This window comes from Artemia sp. Qi Xiang Cuo, chromosome 18 (genome assembly GCF_049724085.1).
Source record: "Artemia sp. Qi Xiang Cuo chromosome 18, ASM4972408v1, whole genome shotgun sequence".
In the NCBI taxonomy this organism is placed as follows: Eukaryota; Metazoa; Arthropoda; class Branchiopoda; order Anostraca; family Artemiidae; genus Artemia; species Artemia sp. Qi Xiang Cuo.
The window spans coordinates 54540550-54565073 of NC_142811.1; the positions used below are offsets into that span (position 1 = coordinate 54540550).

At 35.1% G+C, this 24524-nt stretch overlaps 1 protein-coding gene across 1 annotated transcript in view; it reads left to right on the forward strand.

Annotated features, from left to right (window-relative positions):
• Window positions 1-965: 965 nt before the first annotated feature.
• LOC148941655 (acetylcholinesterase-like) overlaps window positions 966-24524 on the forward strand; it is a 71401-nt gene continuing 47842 nt past the window's right edge. The window contains exons 1-4 of the mRNA XM_089104497.1: window positions 966-1114; window positions 13108-13694; window positions 16162-16302; window positions 18076-18232. Coding sequence (XP_088960623.1) covers window positions 13119-13694; window positions 16162-16302; window positions 18076-18232 — 874 coding nt within the window. The 5' untranslated portion in view covers window positions 966-1114; window positions 13108-13118. The remainder of the gene's footprint in view (window positions 1115-13107; window positions 13695-16161; window positions 16303-18075; window positions 18233-24524) is intronic.

The window sequence follows — 24524 nt, forward strand, 5'->3', positions numbered from 1 at the left end:
CGAACATACATTATTCCGTATAAATAAAAAAGATTATGGCAGTGTTGTTTATACATTAAATTTTAATCAAAAACGAACAAAGATTATCTAAGAAACAAAGTTTTTCAGAGGGAAGTAAAGAGCGAAGTTAAAACTTAATACGAACAAAAATTATTACTTCACATCCTATCTAACATGTAACATATATCAATAAAAATAGTACAAACAAACCAATTAATTATGTTTCCCTGTGTTTCTAGAATTACAGAAAACTAGCGCTTTACTGAAAACACAAAAGTCAAGTATAAAAAACAGGAATATTGATTTGGGAGTCAAAAGTGACTATGTAGCCTGACAACGATAGACTAATCTTTAAAGTTTTTTTTTATAGTCTTACACCAGTTGTGCCATCAGTAACTTTCAGTACACTGAAATATTGGATTGATTTATAATGTATTATTTTGTTCTCGCCAGCTATAATACCAATAGTGAGTAACATACAATCTTAAATTGTAAGATATATGGTTAAGTATTACTTAAGTATTACTGTACAACAGTGAATTTCAAGCTATGATACATATTCTAAAGCTAGTCTATAGTTCTAATACTGTCAAGATGGCTTTACTCCGAACTTGTCTACAAACTAATCATGACATGTCCTTCTAGTTTTCTATAATCCTAGAAACATAGGGAAACATAATTAGTTGGTTTATTTGTACTAGTTTTATTGATATATGTTAGATAGGCTGTGAAGTAATAATTTTTGTCTGTTTTAAGTTTCAAATTTGCTCTTTACTTCCCTCGGAAAAACTTTGTTTTTTAAAATGAATTAACCAAGAAACATGACAACCGTGGTCACAATACAGTTCTGCTTAAAGCAGGTCAAACTCCTTCGCGACACTCCCTATTGTTCTCTCGTATGATGATAACGAGGACACATGGAGTAGGTAAAAGAAGTGTGCAAGTCGGGCAAAACTTGGTCTGCCGGTTAAGGGTATTCACCTGAACAATGGCTGACATTAACCTTTAAGGTTGAATCAGTGGACTCGGGTAATAGGTACCAGTTGCGTTTTAGACTTCTTCAAAGTGACGCATGTGAGCCAATATTTGTTTGGCTGCTAAGGATTACATTAATGTGAGTTTGTATCTATTTACAAAATAGCGGCTTTGGAAAAAAGTGGTATTTTTCTTCTTATTTAAGAATAGAAAAATCTCTGAGAAAAAAGTGAAAAGCCGACCGTTTGAATCAAACTTTGAGATATATTAAATGTTAAAAAAAAACACTTAGTGAGTGTACATTTGGACGGCTCTCATTATGAAACAAAAGAGCAGTAGGATTAGATTCCCTGTCTTATGCTCTCGCCAAATATCATGATCGTTTTCTGACAATATGCACCATCCCCCCTGACTAAAGGTGTGTCAAGAGCAAATGGGGGAGGGGAATGTGACGAGGACGCCAATAATTGACCAAATTGACAAGTTTATTAAAAAAACGGTTAAAACAGAAAAAAACATGGATTGAGGGCACCAGAAAAATCTTGGGAGGGTCCCCTGGCCCCTGGGTCTTCCAGTGCCCCTGATGGTCCTAAATAGCCCCTAGGATATAGACGAAACTAAAAGAAACACTAAAACAGTGACATTCCAACTTTATACCAATATGTTTATATGGTACTTGTGCACTAAATGGTACACACGAAAGAATTTTGGTTAGTGCTAATCAAAAAGAAATAAAATAGGATGAATATATAATAGTTAAGAAACAAATTTGGGCTATGTATTTGCACATTAGGGGTAGGGGGGGGGGGTTATTGGGGGGTAAAGCATGGCATATATTAAATACTTTACCTAACCTAGGTACCTTTCCCACCCCCTAAATCCCCCCAAAAATAGTTTCAATATTGTGATCGCAATGAAAACCACACTTTGCATTCCATTTCTTTATTGCTAATACCCGTTTGAGGGTTTCGTGTCTGGTTTCCTTGATACAGTCTATAGTGGTGTGTACCAATTAGTGCACACGTACCGTTTCTATTAATCAGATTATTATGTTTCTTTCCATTGTCATCCATATTCTTATATCATTTCAAACAATATTTTATCCAATATTACAATTAATCACTCAGGTGAAACAGTATTTCACCTGGTCAAGAATACGAGAAAACTGCGTTAATAAAAAAAAGATATAACATCATAAAACAACGGAGAAATGTGTTAATAGAGCTATATACAGAACCATGAAGTGGGGGGGGGGGGTAATTGCCGAACAACGGCCGTGATATTTGGAAAGAGCACAAATTAAGGGTACTGCTCTTGTTGTTTTATAGTGTTTCCTTCAGAAGAGCCGTCTAACTGCACATTTACCTAACGATTGATACATCTAGGCCACATTTTTGTTGTTGCCAGCAAATAGTACTTGTGTATTATATGGTACACACTCGAGAAGTAAAGTTAGGTTTATCCTAATGAAATATACCAAAATATGATGAAAATAATAATACTTTATAAACAAATTTGGGCTGTATATTCGCACGTTAGGGGGGGGGGGGTGAAGTATAGCGGGTCTGCATGCAAATTATGTTAGGTACACCTAATCTGCATATTATGAAGTAAGGGTTGTTTTGTAATTTCACGCTGTCCAAATATTTTACCCCCACTTAATGTGTAAATATATAGCCCAAATTACACAAGTCCAATGCATTCTGTCAGCCGTCACTTGTTTTCTACTGAGCGCAAGCTAACTGTCTCTTAATATAGACAGATAAAACCAGTTTTTATACATCTAAGAGAGAAAACTTCTCGAGTGTGAACCAAACTTGTGTATTAACACAAGTACCCAGCACAGTTTTGGGTACTTTTGTCTTAAAGCCACCACACTCAAGATCTTGTATCCCGAACATGAGCCAATAACCGGTTTTCATGGTCTTTATACCAGACAACGTTAGCTGGGAAAACTACATTGTAGCTATATTTTAATTAAATATTTAGTTGGTATTTTGGTTAGGTTAGTTTAGGTTACGTATTTAATATAATGCGGTCTGGGCGGCCCCCTTCCATAGCTCTTTGTGGTAGTTTTCATAATTTCTTGATAAACTTTTATATTTTCATCATATTTTATTTTATTTCATTAGCATTAACCAAACTTCACTTCTCGACAGAACTTGAATGTCGTGTCTTTAAGACACAAGTACGAAGTTTTGTATATAGCCTAGGGCTGTATCAGACCCCTTAACTGAGGGGGGGGCATCTTTGCGAGATAGCAATTAGCATATATGGAATCACCGTTAAAAGGCACATCGAGTTATGTGTTCATGTCTTTCAACCAAATTAATCGAAGCCGCGTTTTCAGGCTCAGCGGGTTCGAACACGGGTTGTTCTCGTCTAGTTTCAAGTTTTTCGTCTAGTTCCAGCGGGTTCGAAATTTCAACCCCGTATTTGATGCACTATATGGTCTATGTGCACTGATGCACAACGCTTGATGCACTAGAAAAGAACAACCCGTGTTCGAAGACGGGTTGTTCACGGCTCAGCGGGTTCGAACACGGGTTGTTCTCTTCTAGTGCATCAAGCGTTGTGCACAGTGATGCCAAACGTGGTACAACTGTACCATTTTGGTACATTTCACTTCTACTGGTACAATTTAGTACAATCCCACAAAATATGGTACATTTGACAAAATTATGGGACAATGTGGTACAATTCAATATTTTTGTACCTATGTTTGTATTCTTTCATCTACAAATATTTTATTTCACACTGATCTGTTCAGCATAGTCGAGATAAGAGACAGACAGGCAGTCACCTATTTTCCTTTTTTCGTAAACAGACACTTCACTTCCGGCGTCCAAAGGTTGCAAAAACATCTTTCTGTGTATCAAGCAGAGCTTCCACTCTCGAATCTTAAAATTCGGAGATATGCCTTAAAAACTTGAGAAGTTTCGGGGACAAGTCTTCAAGATTCAGGGAATTTTGGGGGAAAAAACAGAATGGAATTTCATTGCGAAAATTGGGGAGTCAAAATTTGTTTTAGCTTCGGTTTCAGGCTCAAATAGGGCTTGGATCCGCGTAGTAAATCAAGCCTTTTACAGAGTAGGTTTCAAACAGTTCGTGCTAACGAACTGTAAGTAAGGAGCAACCCGGCTCAATGGTAACCGAAACTGTAGAAAACGGAATTTTTATACCAATAGATACATCAAAAGAATTAGATTTTAATGCTGATTTCAAATATTTAAGTTTCATCAAATTTATTTCTACCTATCAAAAGTTACGCACCTGAGAAAATTTTGCTGATTTTCGAAAAAAGGGGGAAAGACCCCCTAAAAATTATAGCACCTTAATGAAAATCACACCAACATATTCAGCCTATCAGAGAACCCTACCGCAGAGGTTTCAAGCTCCTATCTACAAAAATGTGGAATTTTGCATTTTTTGCCAGGAGAAAGATCACGGATGCGTGTTTATTTATTTTTTTTTTTTCCCTAGGGGTAATCGTATCGACCCAGTGGTCCTAGAATATCGTGGGAGAGCTCATTAAAACGGATATTAAAAGTTCTAGTGCCCTTTTTAAGTGACCAAAAAATTGGAGGGCAACTAGGCCCCCTCCCACGCTCATTTTCTCCCCAAATAAAAAATTTAAGATAGCCATTTTGTTCAGCATGGTCGAAAATATGATAACTATGTCTTTTAGGATGACTTAATCCCCCGAAGTCCCCAGGGGGAGGGCTGAAAGTTATGAACTTTACTAAATGTTAACATATAGTATTGGTTATTGGGAAGTATACAGACGTTTTCAGGGGGGATTTTTTCTTGTAGTGGGGGGTGGGGGTGGGTCAGGGGTTATGTGGGAGGATATTTCCATTAAGGAAGTTTTCCGGGGGGACGGGACAGGCCTCGGAAGGGGGCGCCGTTTTTCCAATTATAATTTAAAAAAAGAACATAAAGTATATATAAAAAAAAACAAGTTTTTTAACTGAAAGTAAGGAGCAAAATCAAAAATTAAAACGACAGAAAACATTACGTATATGATAGGGTTCACCTCCAAGTAAATACCTCGCTCTTTAAGCCAAAGATTATTTAGTACTTTCATAAGAGCTATTTATTCTAATTAACGGCATTTGTGATTAAGGGGTCATTTTTAAAGAATTGGAACAAAATCCGAACTTTAGCTTAAAGAGCAAGGTATTGACTAGGGGGCGAACCTCTAATATATGTATCAAAAATATATGAATATAGAAGCTCGTTACGTAAGTTAATTCGTAGGTTACGTATATTTATTACTAATAAAAACGTTCGTAAATAAAATTAAACAGGTTTCGAGAAAGCCATTTAAGCCAATAAAAGTAAAATTAATATTCAAATTTTTTTTTTTAATTATTCATGTACGGTGAGCCAAAATCAAATCCTGCATTAATCGAAAAACGTTCAAAAATTAAATAGAAAAAAAGAATTTTTTTAACTGAAAGTAAGAACGACGTTAAAACTTAAAACGAACAGAAATTATTCCGTGCATGAAAGGGGCTGTCCCTTCCTCAACGCCTCGGTCTTTACGCTAAAGTTTGACTTTCTCACAACTCTATTTTTTTTAAACAATCAAAATCTTTAGCGTAAAGAGCAAGGCGTTGAGGAGATAACAGCCCCTTTCATGCACGGAATAATTTCTGTTCGTTTTAAGTTTTAACGTCGTTCCTTACTTTCAGTTAAAAAAACTTGTTTTTTATTATTAAATTAGAGCCAGAGCACGGGATTGGAAACCATAGCTGAAAGCACTTATTACTGATAGTGTGGCAAAAACTTCAAAAAAAAAAAAAAATAGTGAACACATGTGAACTTTAAATACCAGTAGCAGTTTTTCATTAATTCATTAATCTCAGCAATTCATTATTAATATTTAAAAACAAATATTGTTTGTGGTTTCTAGATATGTAAATTAAATAGAAAAAATTCAACCTATAAATATGGGGCAACATTAAAACTTAAAACAAACAAGAACTAAATTAAACAAGCAAATTTAAACTTAAATTAAAAAGGAATTTTGACTACAGTTGACACATTATTGGTTTTTCATGCTGATTCTAAGGTTTTAGGTGTTTACTCCCCGGAAAATTACCCCGCGGAAAAAACCGGAAAGTACTCTCCCGCTGAAAATACTTCCGCGAAAAATACCCCACGAAAAGTACCCCGCGGAAAATACCCTCTGCGAAAAGTAGCTCCACTGAAAATACCATCAGAAAATACCCTCGCCCCCCCCCCCCGGCGGAAAATACCCCTTGACACATACATTTGTTTTCATTGTTTGTTTCTACTATAGTCCCGTTTTTTAGCACTAATATCTTACATCTAAGATCTTACATCTTTCTGCAAAGATTATCGTTTTTTAACTAATCTTTGTTCTAAGATCTTACAGCTCACTGATATTAGCAAAAAGTCTGAAGACCGCCACTGTTATGCCATATAGAACAATGATGAGAGAACTTTGATGATATACTCATCATTGTTCTCAGACCACTGATCAGAGCAGAATGATCTAAGAAGTTTGCACAAAACAACGAAAGATGCAAGATCGTAGTTCAAAGATTCCATTTTTAAGCGTTTTCTGACAAAAGATGTAAGATCTTAGCACAATGATGAGTGAAAAAACGGCCCTTATGCTTTCCTTTCTTTTGGTTACCTCATAATTACTATATATTCACCGATTAACCCCCACCCCTCCCACCAACCCTGCAGCTATCCATGTTTCAAATATAGTACTTATTGCAGTCTCATTTTTATAACAAGGGCACTTCGTATCGAAGGAGTTGTCATAGAAACTTGGAAAAGGGCCCATTCGATTGGAATGGCTAATGACCTTTTTAATAGTGGAAAGTGATTGGAGGACAACTAATCCTCCTCCCAAACCCACCCACCCATTTACCCCATATTTTTAAAAACTAAAATTTGCCCTAAGATTAAATCAAAATGAACTGTGTTAATGCTAATTCCCAATAAGGCATCTCAGCAGTATCCCAAGAACGACTGAGGGTATTATGTTCAAACTTCCATGGCTACTTCTGCTCTTAAAATTTAACAAAATCAAAATAGCGTAAATGTATCCAAGCTATCAAAGAAAGTAAGCAAATTTTTTTGCGAATGGTATCAAGTTTTCTATTTCAGGTCAACTAGAGGAGGTATGAAACTAAATTAAACACTAATATTTGTGTCCAGATTTTTAAAAGGGTGTATGTTGTTAAATATTGCTGAAAATTTTTCTCCTGCATACAAATAGCAGGCCAAACTATAAAGTCTTTAAAATACAAAAAGATTTAAACGATTATTTTCTTTTTCCCTGAAAAGACTATGTCAATATAAAACGAACATAAATTAATTAAAATTTTTTTCCACAAAATAAGTTTTTCAAAGAAAAGTAAAGAACTCTATTACAATAAATAAGCGAGTCGAAGTCAAAGCGAGAAGAAATTAACATGAGCAGGGCTCGAAACCCTTATGCCTTCCCAAGGCCAGAACATAATTTACACTTACTGAAAAAAATATTAATGAATGTGTATTGTCAGTTTATTATACATATACTGATGTTTAGCAATCAAAATGTTAATATTATTCTATTTATTAAAGTTATTAAAGTAAAAACATCTATATTTTTTCAGTAAAGTGCAAGTTATGTTCTGGACATGGGAAGGCATGGGTTTTGAGCCCTACTCATGTTAATTTCTGCTCGTTTTGAGTTTGAAAAAGTTAGCTAAAAGTTGCCAAGTTTATAAATGGTCGTAAATGGCCGAAAAACAGCTACTTTTGTTGGCCTGTAGTAAAATGTTTATGTTGTAATATATGTTACTCCAAACAATTTCTTCAAGTACTGTCAGAAATAATGTACTGTATTAGAAGAGAAAGAAAAAATAAAGGAATGGAGAAAGAAAGTGAACGAAAATGTATTATGCAAAATTTTCATAGATAGTACTTTACGTCACCGACGAAGCGTAACATGCGGAAAAAAATTTGGGATATGGTACATTTTGTTGTATTTGGTACATTTTTCATGCAATTTGTGGTACATTTTGTTTTGAGGTGTTGTTAACACTGGTTGTGCATCAGTGCATCTAGTGCATCAAACACGGGGTTGAAACTTCGAACCCATTGAAAGTAGACGAAAAACTAGATACTTGAAACAAGTCGAGAACAACCCGTGTTCGAACCCGCTGAGCCTGAAAACGCGGCTCGAGAAAACCAAAAACTTACCAGTTGGACCTTTGATATTGAAGTAGAAGTATTTTTTAACTATTTGAATTACATTGCGTAAAAATGGATCTATCAGGAGCCCAGGTGGTGCTGCTGCTTACTTCGAAGAAGAAGAACTATCTGACTTAATAACCAAATTGAATAAAATACCGCGATTGCAGTGGCACAGTGAATTGATCTTTCCTTGGGAATATGGAGCCCAGGGTTCGGTCCCAGCTGCTGCGGGGCAATCGCAAGGACCTACGTAGTCCATAATCCTCGTTAATCTACACATTAGAATAAAATAAGATTAAGAGTGTTTTACCAGATTTTAAATTAAAACTATTTTATGATTCTCTCTTGATTCTCTGCAAACCAAGATTAGAATATTAGAACCTACAATGATGTCAGTGGTCAAATGAAGCAATGGCTCTGAAGCATGGGCGCTCCGAAAAGCGGATGAAGATTTTGCTAGATGTTTCCAGAGAAATTGCTTAAGGATTGTTCTGGGTACCCGGCTGACTGACCGTATTTCAAACAATAGGCTATACGAAAAAAGTGGTTCAATCCCGCTCTCTAGGGAAAGAAAGGTTGAGGTGGTTAGGGCACGTTCTGCGGATGAAGGATGACAGATTGCCGAAGATTGTTCTTTTCGGCCAACCGTCTAGTTCACCATTCTAACGGAAAGCAGGTCGTCTTCGTCTGGGGTGGGAGGATGTCATAAAGAAAGATTTAAAGGACATGGGAACTTCCTGGGAGGGTGTAAAGAGGGAGGCTTTGAATAGATTGGAATGGAGGAGGAGTGTCCGCAGCTGTGTTGACCTCAGGTGGCTTGGTGCTGTGGTGAGTTGTTAGTAGTAGTAGTAGGTACTGAAAATAGCAAAAGGATTTTCGCATAAAGCTGTAGAAATGTTAATATCTTTGCGAAGTTTAATCGCAGACAGGCACTGCCAATATTTGCACTGCATTTATCTGGTGCTATAATAACTACATTTGGCTGGTACTATTATTGGGGCAAACATATTTTGTGTTCCTTTTAATTATCAAACAGTTCGTGGTAACGAACTGTATAGTAAGAGCGACTCGTCTCAATAGTAACCGAAACTCTAAAAAACGGAATTTTAATATCAGTAGATACACCAAAAGAATCAGATTTTTCTGCTGATTTTAAATATTTAAGTTTCGTCAAGTTTAGGCTTATTCATCAAAAGCTACGAGCATGAGAAAATTTGTCCTATTTTTGAAAAAAAAAGAGAAAACACCCCCTAAATGTCATAGAATCTTAATGAAAATCACACCATCAATTTCAGCGTATCACAGAACCTTAGTTTAGAGGTTTCAAGCTCCTATGTGCAAAAATATGGAATTTGGTATGCGTGTTTATTTTTTTTTTTTTTCTTTTCTCCAGGGGTGATCGTATCGACCTAGTGGTCCTAGAATGTCGCGGGAGGGCTCATTAAAACGGAAATTAAAAGTTCTATTGCCTTTTTTAATCAAAAACAAAAAAAAATAAAATAGAATCACTTTTTACAACAAACTGCATTTTTGATATCTTTTCATACTGCAGTCTTTTCAAAGATATTTGATTTTTGAAACAATCAAAAAGTTCGTAGTAATGAACTGTATACTAAGAGCGACTCGTCTCAATAGTAACCGAAATTTTAAAAAACGGAATTTTAATACCAATAGGCACATAAAAATCTCTATTAGGAATTGATGAATCGTGCATGCAAATGTCCTATGATTCGCATATGGCATTTGATCGAATTTGGTGAGATTCTAGTAGTAGCCAAAAATACGTCTTTGGTTACGATAAAAGCCTTAAGATACGTCAATTCATAATTTTTTGCAATTACTTTGACCTCTGCTTGAATTTTGACTCAGCTTCGCCACTGTTTATCTTCTTCCTCTTCCTACGCTAGTTTCTTTAATTTGTACATTTTAGATACCACTTATATACGTACGAATACATCTCCAATGTTAAAAGCAACATAATAAAATAATAACAATACGAAACTTGTTTTTTTTCTGTCATGATAAAAAATTAATCAAATCAAGCTTTATATTTCTGGTTTAGCTGGTTTACTCGGCAAAATTCCAGATAGCTTTATTTAAATGAGAGCGTTAAAAAAGCGAAAAAAAAACTCGCTTAAAATCACTCGACCAAATCAGTAGTGCGGCCAAGGGCAGTAATTCTGCTGCCAAAAGCTCGACATATATAAGAAATATAATCATTGTTCGTATTTCCTTCTACAATTCTACTACAATCAGGTATCCGGATATTACCATAACTTACCCACTTTTATTTCGCCCCTTGGATCTGTCACTGAAAAGAGGGGGGAGTGCAACCCTTCAGAAGAATTTCACTGAAGGCACGATCCCTCTCCCCCCAGGCAAGTGTTATAATTCTACTGAATACAATAGCATTTGTACCCTTTTGTATTGAGGGGTTAAAGAGGGTTACACTTTTTGTATTCGGGGGTTTAAGGGGCTGCGTCCTGACTAACATACGTACCTCATGAATGTTTCCTTAGAAAAAGTCTTTCCATTTTTTTCGAATTCCGCCCATAGTAACCGGGCTTGAAAACACTTTTTTCAGAAAAAGTATTTCTAATTTTTCCCGAGGGTTGCTTTGAACTGATTATAGAGATTTTACGAAAAATTAAGCAAGAAAAAACGGGTTTTAATTTTAATAAAGCAGTGAAACAATAAATAACAACAAATAAACACTTAATTAAAAAATACTCCGAATATTTCGGCCCCACGTCCGGCCTTTCTCAATGAAAAAAAAAAACACAACGAAAAAACGAAAAAAGTTCTTTTAAAAAATAACACACATAGAAATACAACAACTAAACACACGAATAAAAAAAATATAAATAAATAAGTAAGAAACAAACTCACATATTAAAAAAAACTCCCAGCACTGGCGTTTCAACGCAAGAAATAAAAGCGAATGTGTCACTCTCCTCTTACAATCAATGTATAAATGGAAATCTATAAAACAGTGAAAACTATATTTACTTGAACAAACAATAAAAATCACCTAACCCCAGGTCCATAACCCCTAATTAAATCTCACAGGCTAATCATTCAATTTATGAATTATAAATTGAAGGGGTTTTGTTTGTTGCTAGTTTAGCTGCAGTCCGTTGACTTTTCCCAGCTTTTACCTCGTTCTGACCTTTGTTCGCAAGGTTGTCATTGGTTTCAGGACAATTATTAAAATCAGTACTAGTCAAGGCCGTATCCAGGAGGGGGGTTTAAGGGGTTTGAACCCCCCCCCGCCCCCCGAAATGTTTGTCTGACTCGTAAAAACGTAACAAAAACGGACTTAAACAAATTTTGTATGCGCTTTTTAAGTTTTTTGTGTTACCCCCTCCCCCCTTCAAAAAAAAATTGAGTAAAACCTCCACCGAAAAAAAAATCCTAGGTACGGCCTTGGTACTAGTTGAATATTTTACCTGCTTTTTAATTAAACTATTATAAGTTGAATTTATCCTAAATTCCCCTTCATCTCTATTGATACTAATACCCCCATAGATAATTTTTTTTATTTCTATAATTTCTCTGAAACTTTGTAGAAGTCCTACAGACGTATCTACAATTTTTGTCTGATTAAATAAAATACTAAGGTGAGGGAAATTATATACATGTTCTGCAGCAGCTGTCTCAAACGTTTCTGGTTTTTTATTATGTTTTAGAGAGCAATATATGGCATTTTTGTGTTGCTGTAGCCTATTTTCTAAATTCTGCTGCGTTCTTCCCACATAAAATTTACCACAAGAGCATGGAATTTCGTATATTCCCTTTTGCATATCTCTCGGTACCTTGTCTTTTCCATCATTTAGCAAAGAGCTTATAATTTGTCCTGATTTAAATGCTGTCTTTATATTATGTTTTTTTAATTCTCTTCTTAATTTTTGTGACAACATTGGGATATAAGGCAAAGTTATCATATCTTCCGGATATCCATTACCTACTAGAATATCCTTAATAAAAATTAGTTCATTACTCATGTATTCTGGTGATGCTAATTTTAATACCCTATCAACTATAGAAATAACTACATTCCTTTTTACCTGGATCGGATGATTTGATGTGAAAGACAAATAACGGTTGTTGTTAGTCGGTTTGCGGTAAATTGAAAACGCTAGTTCATTATTATTTCTATGGATCCAAATATCCAGAAACGAAAACTTATTCTCTGTTTCTTTTTCAACTGTAAAAACTAATTCTCCTCCCAAATTATTTTAATGTTCAAAAAAACCTTCAATTTTCACTGCTTTATTAAAATTAAAACCCGGTTTTTCTTGCTTAATTTTTCGTAAATGGAAAAGCAGTTCTAAGAAATTATTTACGTAGAGATTTTAAAGCGCGAAATCCCCTTGTTTTGTTCACAGGCGTCACATGTGCGGCGTGAAATGCAACCTACTAAAGAAGGAATTCAAGCCCATAGTACCCGTAATTTAAAAATGCGTTTTAAAAAAATTGTCAATTGAGAAAGAATCGCAATTTAAAGATGATTTAGGAATTGTAGCTATTGTTTCGATTAATCTTAATGGTAAAATATTATTGCAAAACAAGTTTATGGGTATTCTGCAATATTACCTGAAGCAACACGAAAATGGCGTAGGTCCGAAATGGAAACTTCACCACTGGAGTTATCATAGTAAAAAACTTCACATAGGATTATTACAGTCACCCATCTTGATCAACAAGGAGAATCATTTTTTTTTAAATAATTAATTAATTTATAATTGTTCTGTTGAGGATGTTCTGTTGTATTGCTTTTTTTAGTGTTTTCTTTGTGTGTTGTTTTGTTGTTGTTTCTTGAGTAAAACCGTTATTAAATTGAAAAAAAGCTGAAATAGCTTCTTCTTCATTTTAGTGATAAAATGCTATTCTTTCTCGTTTTTGCAGGTTAGTTGGAAATGTTTGGCAAGTTAGCTATATTCGCGCTAGCAGTTTTCGCAAAAGCGGAGGAATTGTTTAATGAAGGCACAGACATTGTGGATGCTTTTGAAATCACAGCAAGTGATGCCAGTGGTGTAGATGTTGGTGCATTTTTTTCAAGATTCGGACTTGGTCGGGACATAAGTGATAATGAAGAGGACCCTCTTGCAGAAATGATAATGAATAACCTTGAATCTGCAGGACCTCCCAACCTTGCAAAAATCCTAAGTTTGGCCAATTCATTCCCACCTGATCAACTAGAAAATATTGTAGGGGACTTTCGAAAAAGAGCAGAACGGAATCCCGATGATGAATTGGCAAAAATGGTGCTAAAGTTCGGTCAGCCGATGGTTGACGACCCAGAAGCTTTGAAAGTGCTATCAGCTAGTGTTTTGGAAGTGAGTGATGAAGTTGTTGGTGAGCCAGTTACAGTGATGATAGATGAAACTAGTGGATATAGAGGATTAAAGAAAACCTCATTAGATGGATTTGATTATAATGCTTTTCATGGGGTTCGGTATGCAGACCCACCCACAAATGAACACCGATTCCAGGTAATTGTTTTTTTTTTCGTATTTGGGGCGGAGAAAAGTTACTCCTATAAGCCTCCTAGCTTCAAATTTATGCAAAATAATTCCTATGGATCGTTTGGATAGTGTGAATTTCGAGGTAGCAGCGTATTTTAGTCGCCTGTATCACTGATCACTTAGTGATTAGTGATTTAGTGATCAGGTAGATTGAATTTGGCATTACGTTAGTGTAGAAGATCTTTCCTATGAAATATTGGAAGTTCGAGGGGGAAACATTTTGGGTTCTTACGTCAGAAAAGTGTCCTATTTCATTAGAATACTAAAGAGTATTTGATGAGCATTTCTAGGGTTAATAGGGGGTGACTCCTTACCCTATGAAAGTCTTAGAATTCCTGTCTTTATACTTTTAATTTCTTTGTTCTGAGCTCAAAAGCCGGAAGTTGTACATCTGACTTCACAGAATTGTAAAAGTGCCTTCAGTCCAGATTTAGACTTGGCAGGGACCTTGGACTACTGGAACGTCCGAGTTCCGATTAGATAGAGTACAGATCACAAAAATATCAAACGAAGCATGTAAGAGACCCAGATTGAGATCTAAAATTCAAAACTTCCTGTTGAGACCATTTATTTCTAAAAACAGGTTTTAAATAGATGGCCCAATCGGACCCTATTTTTCCCATTTGATATTCAGGCACATGGGCCTTTTTTTCTTAATGTCCAAGTTTTATCTTAAGCTGCGTGAATTTTTTGGTAGTTCGAAATTTTAAGACATAATTCTATATCTTGAAAATCTATTTGATTGAGAAAATTTAACTATAAGTAGGTTCTTCAAGCTCGGGGATCTAAAATATCCGCCCATTTTGGCCTGTATGGTAATATGGTATTGACCAAAATACATTAAATATAGAAATTATACAGGATTAGTACCTCTAAGGCTGGCAGTACCTCTAAGACAGAACTTTACCTCTAAGGCTGGTACTCTTGCCTAAAATCAGACAACAAATTAAAAAATACAACAACTTTTGTTTTTGGTTTGGAACGGGACTAGTGGCGTGACTCTGTAAGCTCAGCCACAGTCGACCCGGTTATAAATGGGTACTCTAGAGAACTCTGGGGAAGATAAACAGGAAGGGTGTACAAAAGCATTGGATGGCTGACCCCCAATCCCCATTGCATGTCCTGACTGAAAGGCCATAAAATGGAGATCAGCATCGCTGGTAGGGACTGTAATGTTCAGTGCTGTATTCTTACGTTACCTTTTCTTTACTTGTGTTAGGCGTACAAGTTAATTTGCAGGTTTGTTCCATATAATTTTGTCAATAGAGCAATAAAACACGAAATTGAAGTGAGAAGTGAAAATGGAATTAGAAAAAAAGGAACTTAAAAAGTTATGAAATATTAGCATTCAAGGGTTCCTAGAGAAAAATCTTTCGAGGGGAATGAGTGCCAAACAAATTATTGTAGGAGGAGGAAGAAATAGTTATTTCGCTAGAAAAGTGTCACAAATTTTGTGAGAAAAAAAAAAAGCTTTTTCAGGATTGCTTAGTCTTCCATGGACGGTAGGGACTGAAGCCCACTGCCCTTCCTTGAGGTTCTCTTGATGCAGATGTGGCGCAGAAGTCTTATTGGTTGAAGAATACCCCTTGGGAAATTTTTTCTTTGCTAGAAAAGGGTTGACGAGGGAGGCAATGCTTAAAACAGTTGCGCTTTGTATCTCAATATCCACATTCTCGATTGTTTCATGAGCTAGAAAAAATCTCGAGATTAATTCTAACGAAATTTCTAGTGGAATATGGTGGGATTCCCCAAATACCCTCGTTTACGGGTACCGTACCATATTCCATTATTATACTCCAATAGTGGTTTTTCATTTTTACGGCTGGTTTTTTGCTTACAAGCAGGGTGTAGTTTCTTCAAAATCCTGGGGGGGGGGGATGCAAGTTTCGAGCCGATTTTGTCAAGTCAAGTGAAAATGACCAAGTGAATAATGAGCCATGTAGTGCCATAAACGCAAAGGCATTTCCCCCAAAGTTTAAAGAACCTTGGAATTTAGCTTGTGTTTGTAGCTTAATTTAACTTCTGCGTCAGTATTTGTCGGCACAATGGACGATTTTATCGGCACATTCTTTATATCCCTCCCCTAAACCCAAAACCCAAGCTGCGCCACTGGGCAAAGGTATACTGAAGAAAACTGATCGGTTTCTGTGGATGCTTGAATTATGTAGACCCATCTCAGTTTTTACAATATTCTTGTAGACGCTAAATATCAGCTGGGGGGGGGAATATACCAAGTAAAATATCTAAGCAAGTGTACTTAGCTTCGACATTGTTGTTGTTTGGGGTTTGACGTGTTCGATCAATAGGTCATATACGTTCGTATCACTCGATTATTCTGTGCCTTCTGTAATCACTAGCTTGCTTGGGTGTCACATCAATCAATATACACTGAACCAGATCATGTATCAGTTACGGCTTCGACATTATCTTTTAGCCTCCTCGTGTAGCAACACAACCGCAAGGAATTGAAGATGTCACTACTGAGAAACCATGGTGCCCACAGTACAGCATGTTCAATAGCTCAGAAATAATTGGAGATGAAGACTGTCTAACAATGAATATATACAGCCCAAAAGTGAGTCCTTTTTTCACTTGCCAATATTGTTTGTATAAGTTTACATTTTTTGCGCTTTTTCACTTTAAATGTCCAATTGTTCATATTATAAATCAAATTTGAATGTTATTCTATCCATAAGTTTGCTTTCTGTATAATAAGACAGCTATATGTTGGTTTCCAAAGTAGCTATTATTTACAGTCAAAATGAAAGTTCTTTTATAATTTTAACCGGAACAAAAATTCAAAGGGTGGTCTGGTTTTTAGTTTTAATGGCGTTACCCCCCACCCCCACCTCAGGCAAAATTTTAGGCTTCATTTTTTTCCTTGTTTTTAATATTTTTTGAATGTTTTTTTGCCTCGTTGCCTTGTTTTTAATGGTTTTAATAAATATTTATCAATGTTTTTAATCATTATATTAAATATTTTTTATTATTATTTAACATTATATTAAAAGCCCTTTTTAGTCTATTTTTTAAAGTATCTTCAAATATTTTTATTAACTCCAACGGATTTAACTTGTTTTTCATTCTGCATGTAACAGACTTCTTTTTTCCCGTTGAGTAAATAATTTCCTTGTCCCTTCTCTAAATCAAAAGAATTACGTTTGAAAAAAAAATCGTTGTAACCGAATTAATCTTATTCTGCACGTAATAATCGTTTTTACATATCAAGGAAAGTATATCAGAGTTCTTTAAAAAAATGTTCTAAAAGGCTCAAAATAAACAAATTATTCTTATTTTTGAAGTTATAGAGTTTTTTCTTCCCATATTGAGTAAGTCATAACATTGTCAGCGGCGTAGCAAAGAGGTATAGGGGCAAAGAGGCAAAGAGGTATGACTGTCTCCAGCTGCAATCTTTGAGGGGATTTTTTCCACAATACAATGATCTGCTTGTATCGTGGTAGTTATGTGGGGGGGGGGACTAAATTAGCTACGCCTCTAAGCGTAAAACTGAATTAGCTACGCGAAGTAAGGTAGATCATTGCCCTTCCTAAATCATCGAAAAGTCTTTACATTATAAAGGAGAAAAATAAATAAACGGTCAAAGAACCTGTCGTGTGACAGGAATCTCTGTGGTGAAGAATTGGAGGAAAGAGTCTTCCCATATTCCCCCACCAAAAGTTAAGAGTCCCCCCCCGCCAACGAAGGAAGGGAAAAAGGGAAGGAAATGTTTCCGAAAAGATTAAATCGATCCCCCACCGTTAGATAAAACAAGGTATACTCTCTTGTGATGATCATAAGCCAATTTGACTTTGACTATAAAAGTATTCCAGATAGATATTAGTCCTTTTTTTCTTTTTCTTACAGATCAATGTTCTATAAAATCTTTCATCTTTTCGCAGTAAAGGGTTTTGATAAAAATTTGAGGAGTCTGATCTTACTTTTTAGGCCGTTTTCTTTTGTTGCAAACATCTTTTTTCACTCAGCTCTGATCTGGGGTCTAAGTACTTCGATAAGATTATCATCAAACTTCTCTCTGCAATGTTCTTTGTGGCAGAAATATTTGATTTTTTCTATGATCAGTGAGCTGTAAAATTTTAGCACTTCGACGGAGCAAAAACGCCAATCTGAGCAGAAACAAGTAAGATCTTGATGTGAGATCCTAGCAGTTTGATGGAGCAAAAAAGGGGGCTAATGGCTCATGTTTTGCTATGTATTTTTGTGCATTGAACTTTTTTTTAGCTAAATTGTGCCTCTTTAAATTGGTAAATTGGTCACTTGGTGATCCACATGTCACAAGTTCCTAAACTCTGTGCCTGTGCATACCATTTCACCTTTATTTTATTTTCAGCTTCCAGATGGATCCGCATCGTCTGAAGGACTACCGGTCGTTGTTTACATCCACGGTGGTGGATTCTTTTCGGGAGGAGCCTCAATTTATCAACCTGATTATTTTGTCGGGAGGAATGTTGTGCTTGCAGTTGTTCAATACCGCCTTGGATCTCTAGGTAAGCTTAAACCCCAAGGACCGTATTATCATGTCCCAGCACAAATCACTTAAATCTATCTTAAACAATCGTTAGGATGACAATACTATCCATCTTCGAAGTTACTTGCTATTACCTTGGAGGGCAGAATAAACTCAACGATAGTCTATGTATCTAAGTTTTTTCGCTGTTTGCTTTATAGTCTAATCGGTTTGGCAAGTAAATAGCTCATATGCATTTAGAAGAAATTTTGGGGCACAAATTTACCAAGTTATTTTAAATTGACTATAAAACTTACGATCGTGGCAGACCTATTCATTCCGTTGTGTGTTTGGTAAATATTTTTACCGTTCTTAGTTGAACTAGATGTCATTGCCAATAATATACTTTAAATTTTTGACGAAGGGGTATTATCTAAATAACCAAAGATAAAAATATACAAAACCATTTAAAAAGCACTAGAGATTATTGAAAAAACTTGCGACAATATTGAGATTTCAAGAGGGGACTGTCCCAAAACCATCCCCTCTGTCCCCTCTGTGCATGCTTGGTCCTAATCTTTGGAGGAGACCAGAAAGCATCATTCTGTGACAGAATATTTGTTCAGGACGAGAGCATATATCCAGGATGAAGGATGAACGAGAGCACACATTCTCTGGATGAAGGATGACATATTGGCAAAGATTGTCCTTGTTGGCCAACTGTCTCGGGCCGAACGAAAAGCAGGTCGTTTTCAGTTGGCGTGGGAGGATGTCGTAAGGAAAGATTTAAGGGAAATAGCAACTTCCTAAGAAGGAGCAAAGAGGGAGGATTTGAATAGATTGGGATGGAGGGGGAACGTGCTTAGCTGTGTTGGCCTCAAGCGGCTTGGTTCTGGAGTGAATTGTTAGTAGTAGCAGCAGTAGGTATGTAATAAGGGCTCAATATTCCACGGATTCTTCCCCACTTTAGTGACTCCTGTTACGCCTTTACTCTGGTAGTTTAACAAGTGATTTTAGTTGAATAACTCTCAAGGGGGCAACCATAAATATATATGCAGCGCTAATCCTAACTCTTTTCAATACTTATCCCTGTTGTTCCCTATTTTTAATTTCATAAATAATTATGTGTATAAATGTATTTATATATGACTTATATTTATAAACATTTAAAAAATTAATAAATACTTAATATATTTTGAGGATACCGTCAAGTATATATAATTTTCCTGATTCCAAGTTCTGGATTGAAGATCCAAGATCTTGGGTGAAATCCCGAAGGTTGGTAATCCTGGTGTGAATATAAATGTATGTGGGAGGTATTAATTGATACCACAGAACCTGTCTCCTTGCTTACTTTTTACATATCTGTTCTTTCAGAAGATTATGAAGAAAAACAAAAAGACAGGTATTATAATCATCAGCATTAATAATAGGTATCTAGCTTTGCTTGAAACTTTTTTGTAACACACCACTGGCAACCTTCAGAATTTAAATATAAAGTAAAGACGGAAATCCGTGCTGGTCCTAAACAACTTCATTTTATTCTTTAACATGAATTTGGTACATTATAACTATTTCAATACCCACTCGGAATATATATTTATATACGTATATCAAGGTCGTATCAAGGGGTTATCGGATATGAACTTCCTCCCCCTGGAATTTCTGTCCGACTCGTAAGAATGTAAAAAATACATATAAACAAAGTATTGATGCTTTTATTTTTTTTATAATCTCCCTCCCCCCGAACAAAAAATTCTGGATACGTCCTTGATATATACATGTGTGTGTGAGTGCTGATATCGCCTACTTAAAAGATTGTTCTCGTACGCCCAGCAAAGCCGCCCCTAATTGAAAGTAATCCTCTAATCGAAACCAAAATAATTCTTTTAACTTACGTGAATTGAAGATATTTTAGACTTGGTCGATTTTTGATGAAGTTTCAGGTGCTAAATAAAATAAAAAAAAACAAACAGTTTTTTCAACTGAAAGTAAAGAGCAACATTAAAACTTAAAAAGGGCAGAACTTATTCCGTATTAGGGGACTGAACTTTCCTCATCTCTCGCTCTTTGCGCTAAAGTCTTGATGTTCTTTAAAAATACTTCTCATTTAAATTCAACAGCCCTTGGGGTTGAGCTGTCTTTCTTTTTTTTTTATTTATTTTTTTTTTTTTACAAAGAGTCAGATTTTAGCTTAAAGAGGGAGGGATGGGTAAGGGGCCGACGGATGAAGAATAGGAGCTAGAAACCTCTGCAGTAGGGTAGCTAGAAACCTCTTTGATATATTAAATATGATGGTGTGGTTTTCATTAAACTACATTTCATAATTTACTTGCCGATTATTTTTTTCTTCATGGAATACCATTTCCAATAGATTAGCTATTTAATGCTCTAAAGCCACAAGGGCCATGGCTACAAAAAATAACATACGAAAAAACAACATACACACATACAACATTATGTTCGTATTTTTTTTTTTTTTTTGTATTTTAAATTTATAATTCGAAGTCAATTCATTAATTATTCAAAGTCGTTTCGATATAAATGTTGATATACAAACACTGAAATTTAAAAAAATTAATTGAAAGTAGATTTGAAATAAATAATTCTGTATAATAACGCACTTCAGCAATCGAGAACTGTAAGAAATACATAAGAAAGTAGAATAGACTATTCCAAGTTATCTGACTTCCATAAGGAAACCTCTACTCTGTTGTCCTCACCTACTTTCCTCAAGGAGGACAAAAACACTCAAAACGTATCCAGGGGTGGAGGGCTAGGGGTTTTGACTCCCCCTCCGAAATTTATGTCCGAAACGTAAAACGTAACAAAAGTGCATATAGAATTTTTTGACGTGTTTTTAAAGTTTTTTCGTAGCCCCCCTCCCGAAGAAGTCCCACCCCAAGAAAAAAAAAGTTCTGGATATGGGCTTGTCTTCGATTATAATCCTATTGGAAGATGAAACCATTTAGCATAATTCAAAAGGCATGTAGGTGCTGCATACAGTCATAACGGAGGGAGGGGGTCTTGAATATGAAGTTTTAAATGTGCCCTAGTTTAATTAACAAAATGGTATCATAGCATATGATAATAACTTAACAAAGGCTCATAATAAAATACTTACAACCAACAATAATAACCGAGAAAGACAATAAACAAACGGTAAACAATGCTCCCGTGTTGAAAATGGTAACTATGTAACTACTCTCCCCTTGCAATGCTACTCTCCCCTTGAATTTGGACAATTTTAGAGTCTGACATATCTTCTTGTAAGCAGCTACTTTTCTTGGAGGGGGGAGGAAGCTATCGTGTAGAACATTGTAATAATAGTTTATTTAATTGCGATAACTATTAAAAATTTAATACTATTTTGATGCAATATGTTGCAAAGACTGTACTGCCTTTCAAAAATATAGAAAGCAGAAACATTTAAGTGGCGACGAGGAGGCCATATCCCCTCCTCCATTGTCTCTACTAAGGCGAAGATTTTCAAAATACATGCCATGAAATAAAGTCTTGGATAAAATTGATTAAAGAAAATGGAATGGTTTTCCTAAAAGTAAAGAAAACAAAGGAAAATCTGAAGATCGTTAAGATTGGGATTTAATAATTATCATAAGTAGCTTAAAAATCTTCACTTTGAAAGCGTTCTTCTATACAACTCAATTGTTCCTCTATATGGGTTCCACTTATAACCTTCTGGTAAATGAGGCTGCCAAAACTGACTTGACATCAGATCGGAGGATCCAGAAAAGGGGTAGTTGGGCAGAATATAGCCCAACCACATGCCAACTACTGCCTTTACAGGCAAGGCTCGGTGCGGTGTTAATGAATACCTTCTACAAGTGCATCCATTCACCTCCCTCTGAGGCACTTCCTTTCTTTTTTTCACCATTTGTCAAGATCACAAGGTTAAAGTGTAGGCACAAACCTTGCTCTGATTACTTGAAGAAGGAAAAACATAGGCAAGGGTGGTCAAAAGTGATTTTTGTTCTAAGACCAACCGTGAGCGTGTTATCCCATCAAAGCTATCTGATGACTCCTTCAAGTGAAGGTTCAGCATATGCTTAAAAGCAGGTGATTAAACTGCATAAATGACTTGGATAATTGATGGACCAGGTGCTAGCAAAAAGTGCAGAATAAAAAACAAATAAATAGGAATTAAGGTCTATTTGTTAATAGTTTATAAATCTTTGTCATGCCCTTTCATGCTCTATAATTCACGAAAGTAAAATCTTATTTTATCCAAGGACTTTTTTTGTCAGAGCCTTGTATTTGTTGTGGACCTTTGTTTTCGTGTATCATGTTTAAGAAAATGTAATTATTTTCTTAAACAAAAATGTAATTATTTTGTTGAAGAAATTGACCGTGCTGAAATTGAATGGAGGCGGATGCTTATTCTACCAAAAAGTAAATAAAAATCATTGAATTTTGTAATTCATTGGCAAATTTTTGGGCAAATTCAATGGCAATTTTTTCATTTTTTGGGCAAATTCAATGGCAAAATTGCCATGTAATTCAATGGCAATTTTTTCATTTTTTGGGCAAATTCAATGGCAAAATTGCCATGTAATTCAATGGCAATTCATTTGGGCAAATTTTTACAGCTCCTTTCGTTTTGTCAACATTTGTCTACATTCACTACTAAAGTATAATTTTCCTTGTTTTTGACAGGTTTTATTCAACACATAAAGATGTTAATGTGTTTTTGAATATTTTTTTCATTTTTTGGTCAAATTCAATGGCAAAATTGCCATGTAATTCAATGGCAATTCATTTGGGCAAATTTTTACAGCTCCTTTCGTTTTGTCAACATTTGTCTACATTCACTACTAAAGTATAATTTTCCTTGTTTTTGACAGGTTTTATTCAACACATAAAGATGTTAATGTGTTTTTGAATATTTTTTTCATTTTTTGGGCAAATTCAATGACAAAATTGCCATGTAATTCAATGTCAATTCATTTGGGCAAATTTTTACAGCTCCTTTCGTTTTGTCAACATTTGTCTACATTCACTACTAAAGTATAATTTTCCTTGTTTTGACAGGTTTTATTCAACACATAAAGATGTTAATGTGTTTTTGAATATTTTTTTCATTTTTTGGGCAAATTCAATGGCAAAATTGCCATGTAATTCAATGGCAATTCATTTGGGCAAATTTTTACAGCTCCTTTCTTTTTGTCAACATTTGTCTACATTCACTACTAAAGTATAATTTTCCTTGTTTTTGACAGGTTTTATTCAACACATAAAGATGTTAATGTGTTTTTGAATATTTTTTTCATTTTTGGGCAAATTCAATGGCAAAATTGCCATGTAATTCAATGGCAATTCATTTGGGCAAATTTTTACAGCTCCTTTCTTTTTGTCAACATTTGTCTACATTCACTACTAAAGTATAATTTTCCTTGTTTTTGACAGGTTTTATTCAACACATAAAGATGTTAATGTGTTTTTGAATATTTTTTCATTTTTTGGGCAAATTCAATGGCAAAATTGCCATGTAATTCAATGGCAATTCATTTGGGCAAATTTTTACAGCTCCTTTCGTTTTGTCAACATTTGTCTACATTCACTACTAAAGTATAATTTTCCTTGTTTTTGACAGGTTTTATTCAACACATAAAGATGTTAATGTGTTTTTGAATATTTTTTTCATTTTTTGGGCAAATTCAATGGCAAAATTGCCATGTAATTCAATGTCAATTCATTTGGGCAAATTTTTACAGCTCCTTTCGTTTTGTCAACATTTGTCTACATTCACTACTAAAGTATAATTTTCCTTGTTTTTGACAGGTTTTATTCAACACATAAAGATGTTAATGTGTTTTTGAATATTTTTCATTTTTTGGGCAAATTCAATGGCAAAATTGCCATGTAATTCAATGGCAATTCATTTGGGCAAATTTTTACAGCTCCTTTCTTTTTGTCAACATTTGTCTACATTCACTACTACAGTATAATTTTCCTTGTTTTTGACAGGTTTTATTCAACACCTAAAGATGTTAATGTGTTTTTGAATATTTTTTTCATTTTTTGGGCAAATTCAATGGCAAAATTGACATGTAATTCAATGGCAATTCAATTGGGAAAATTATTACAGCTCCTTTCTTTTTGTCAACATTTGTCTACATTCACTACTAAAGTATAAATTTCCTTGTTTTTGACAGGTTTTATTCAACACATAAAGATGTTAATGTGTTTTTGTATATTTTTTTCATTTTTTGGGCAAATTCAATGTCAAAATTGCCATGTAATTCAATGGCAATTCATTTGGGCAAATTTTTACAGCTCCTTTCTTTTTGTCAACATTTGTCTACATTCACTAC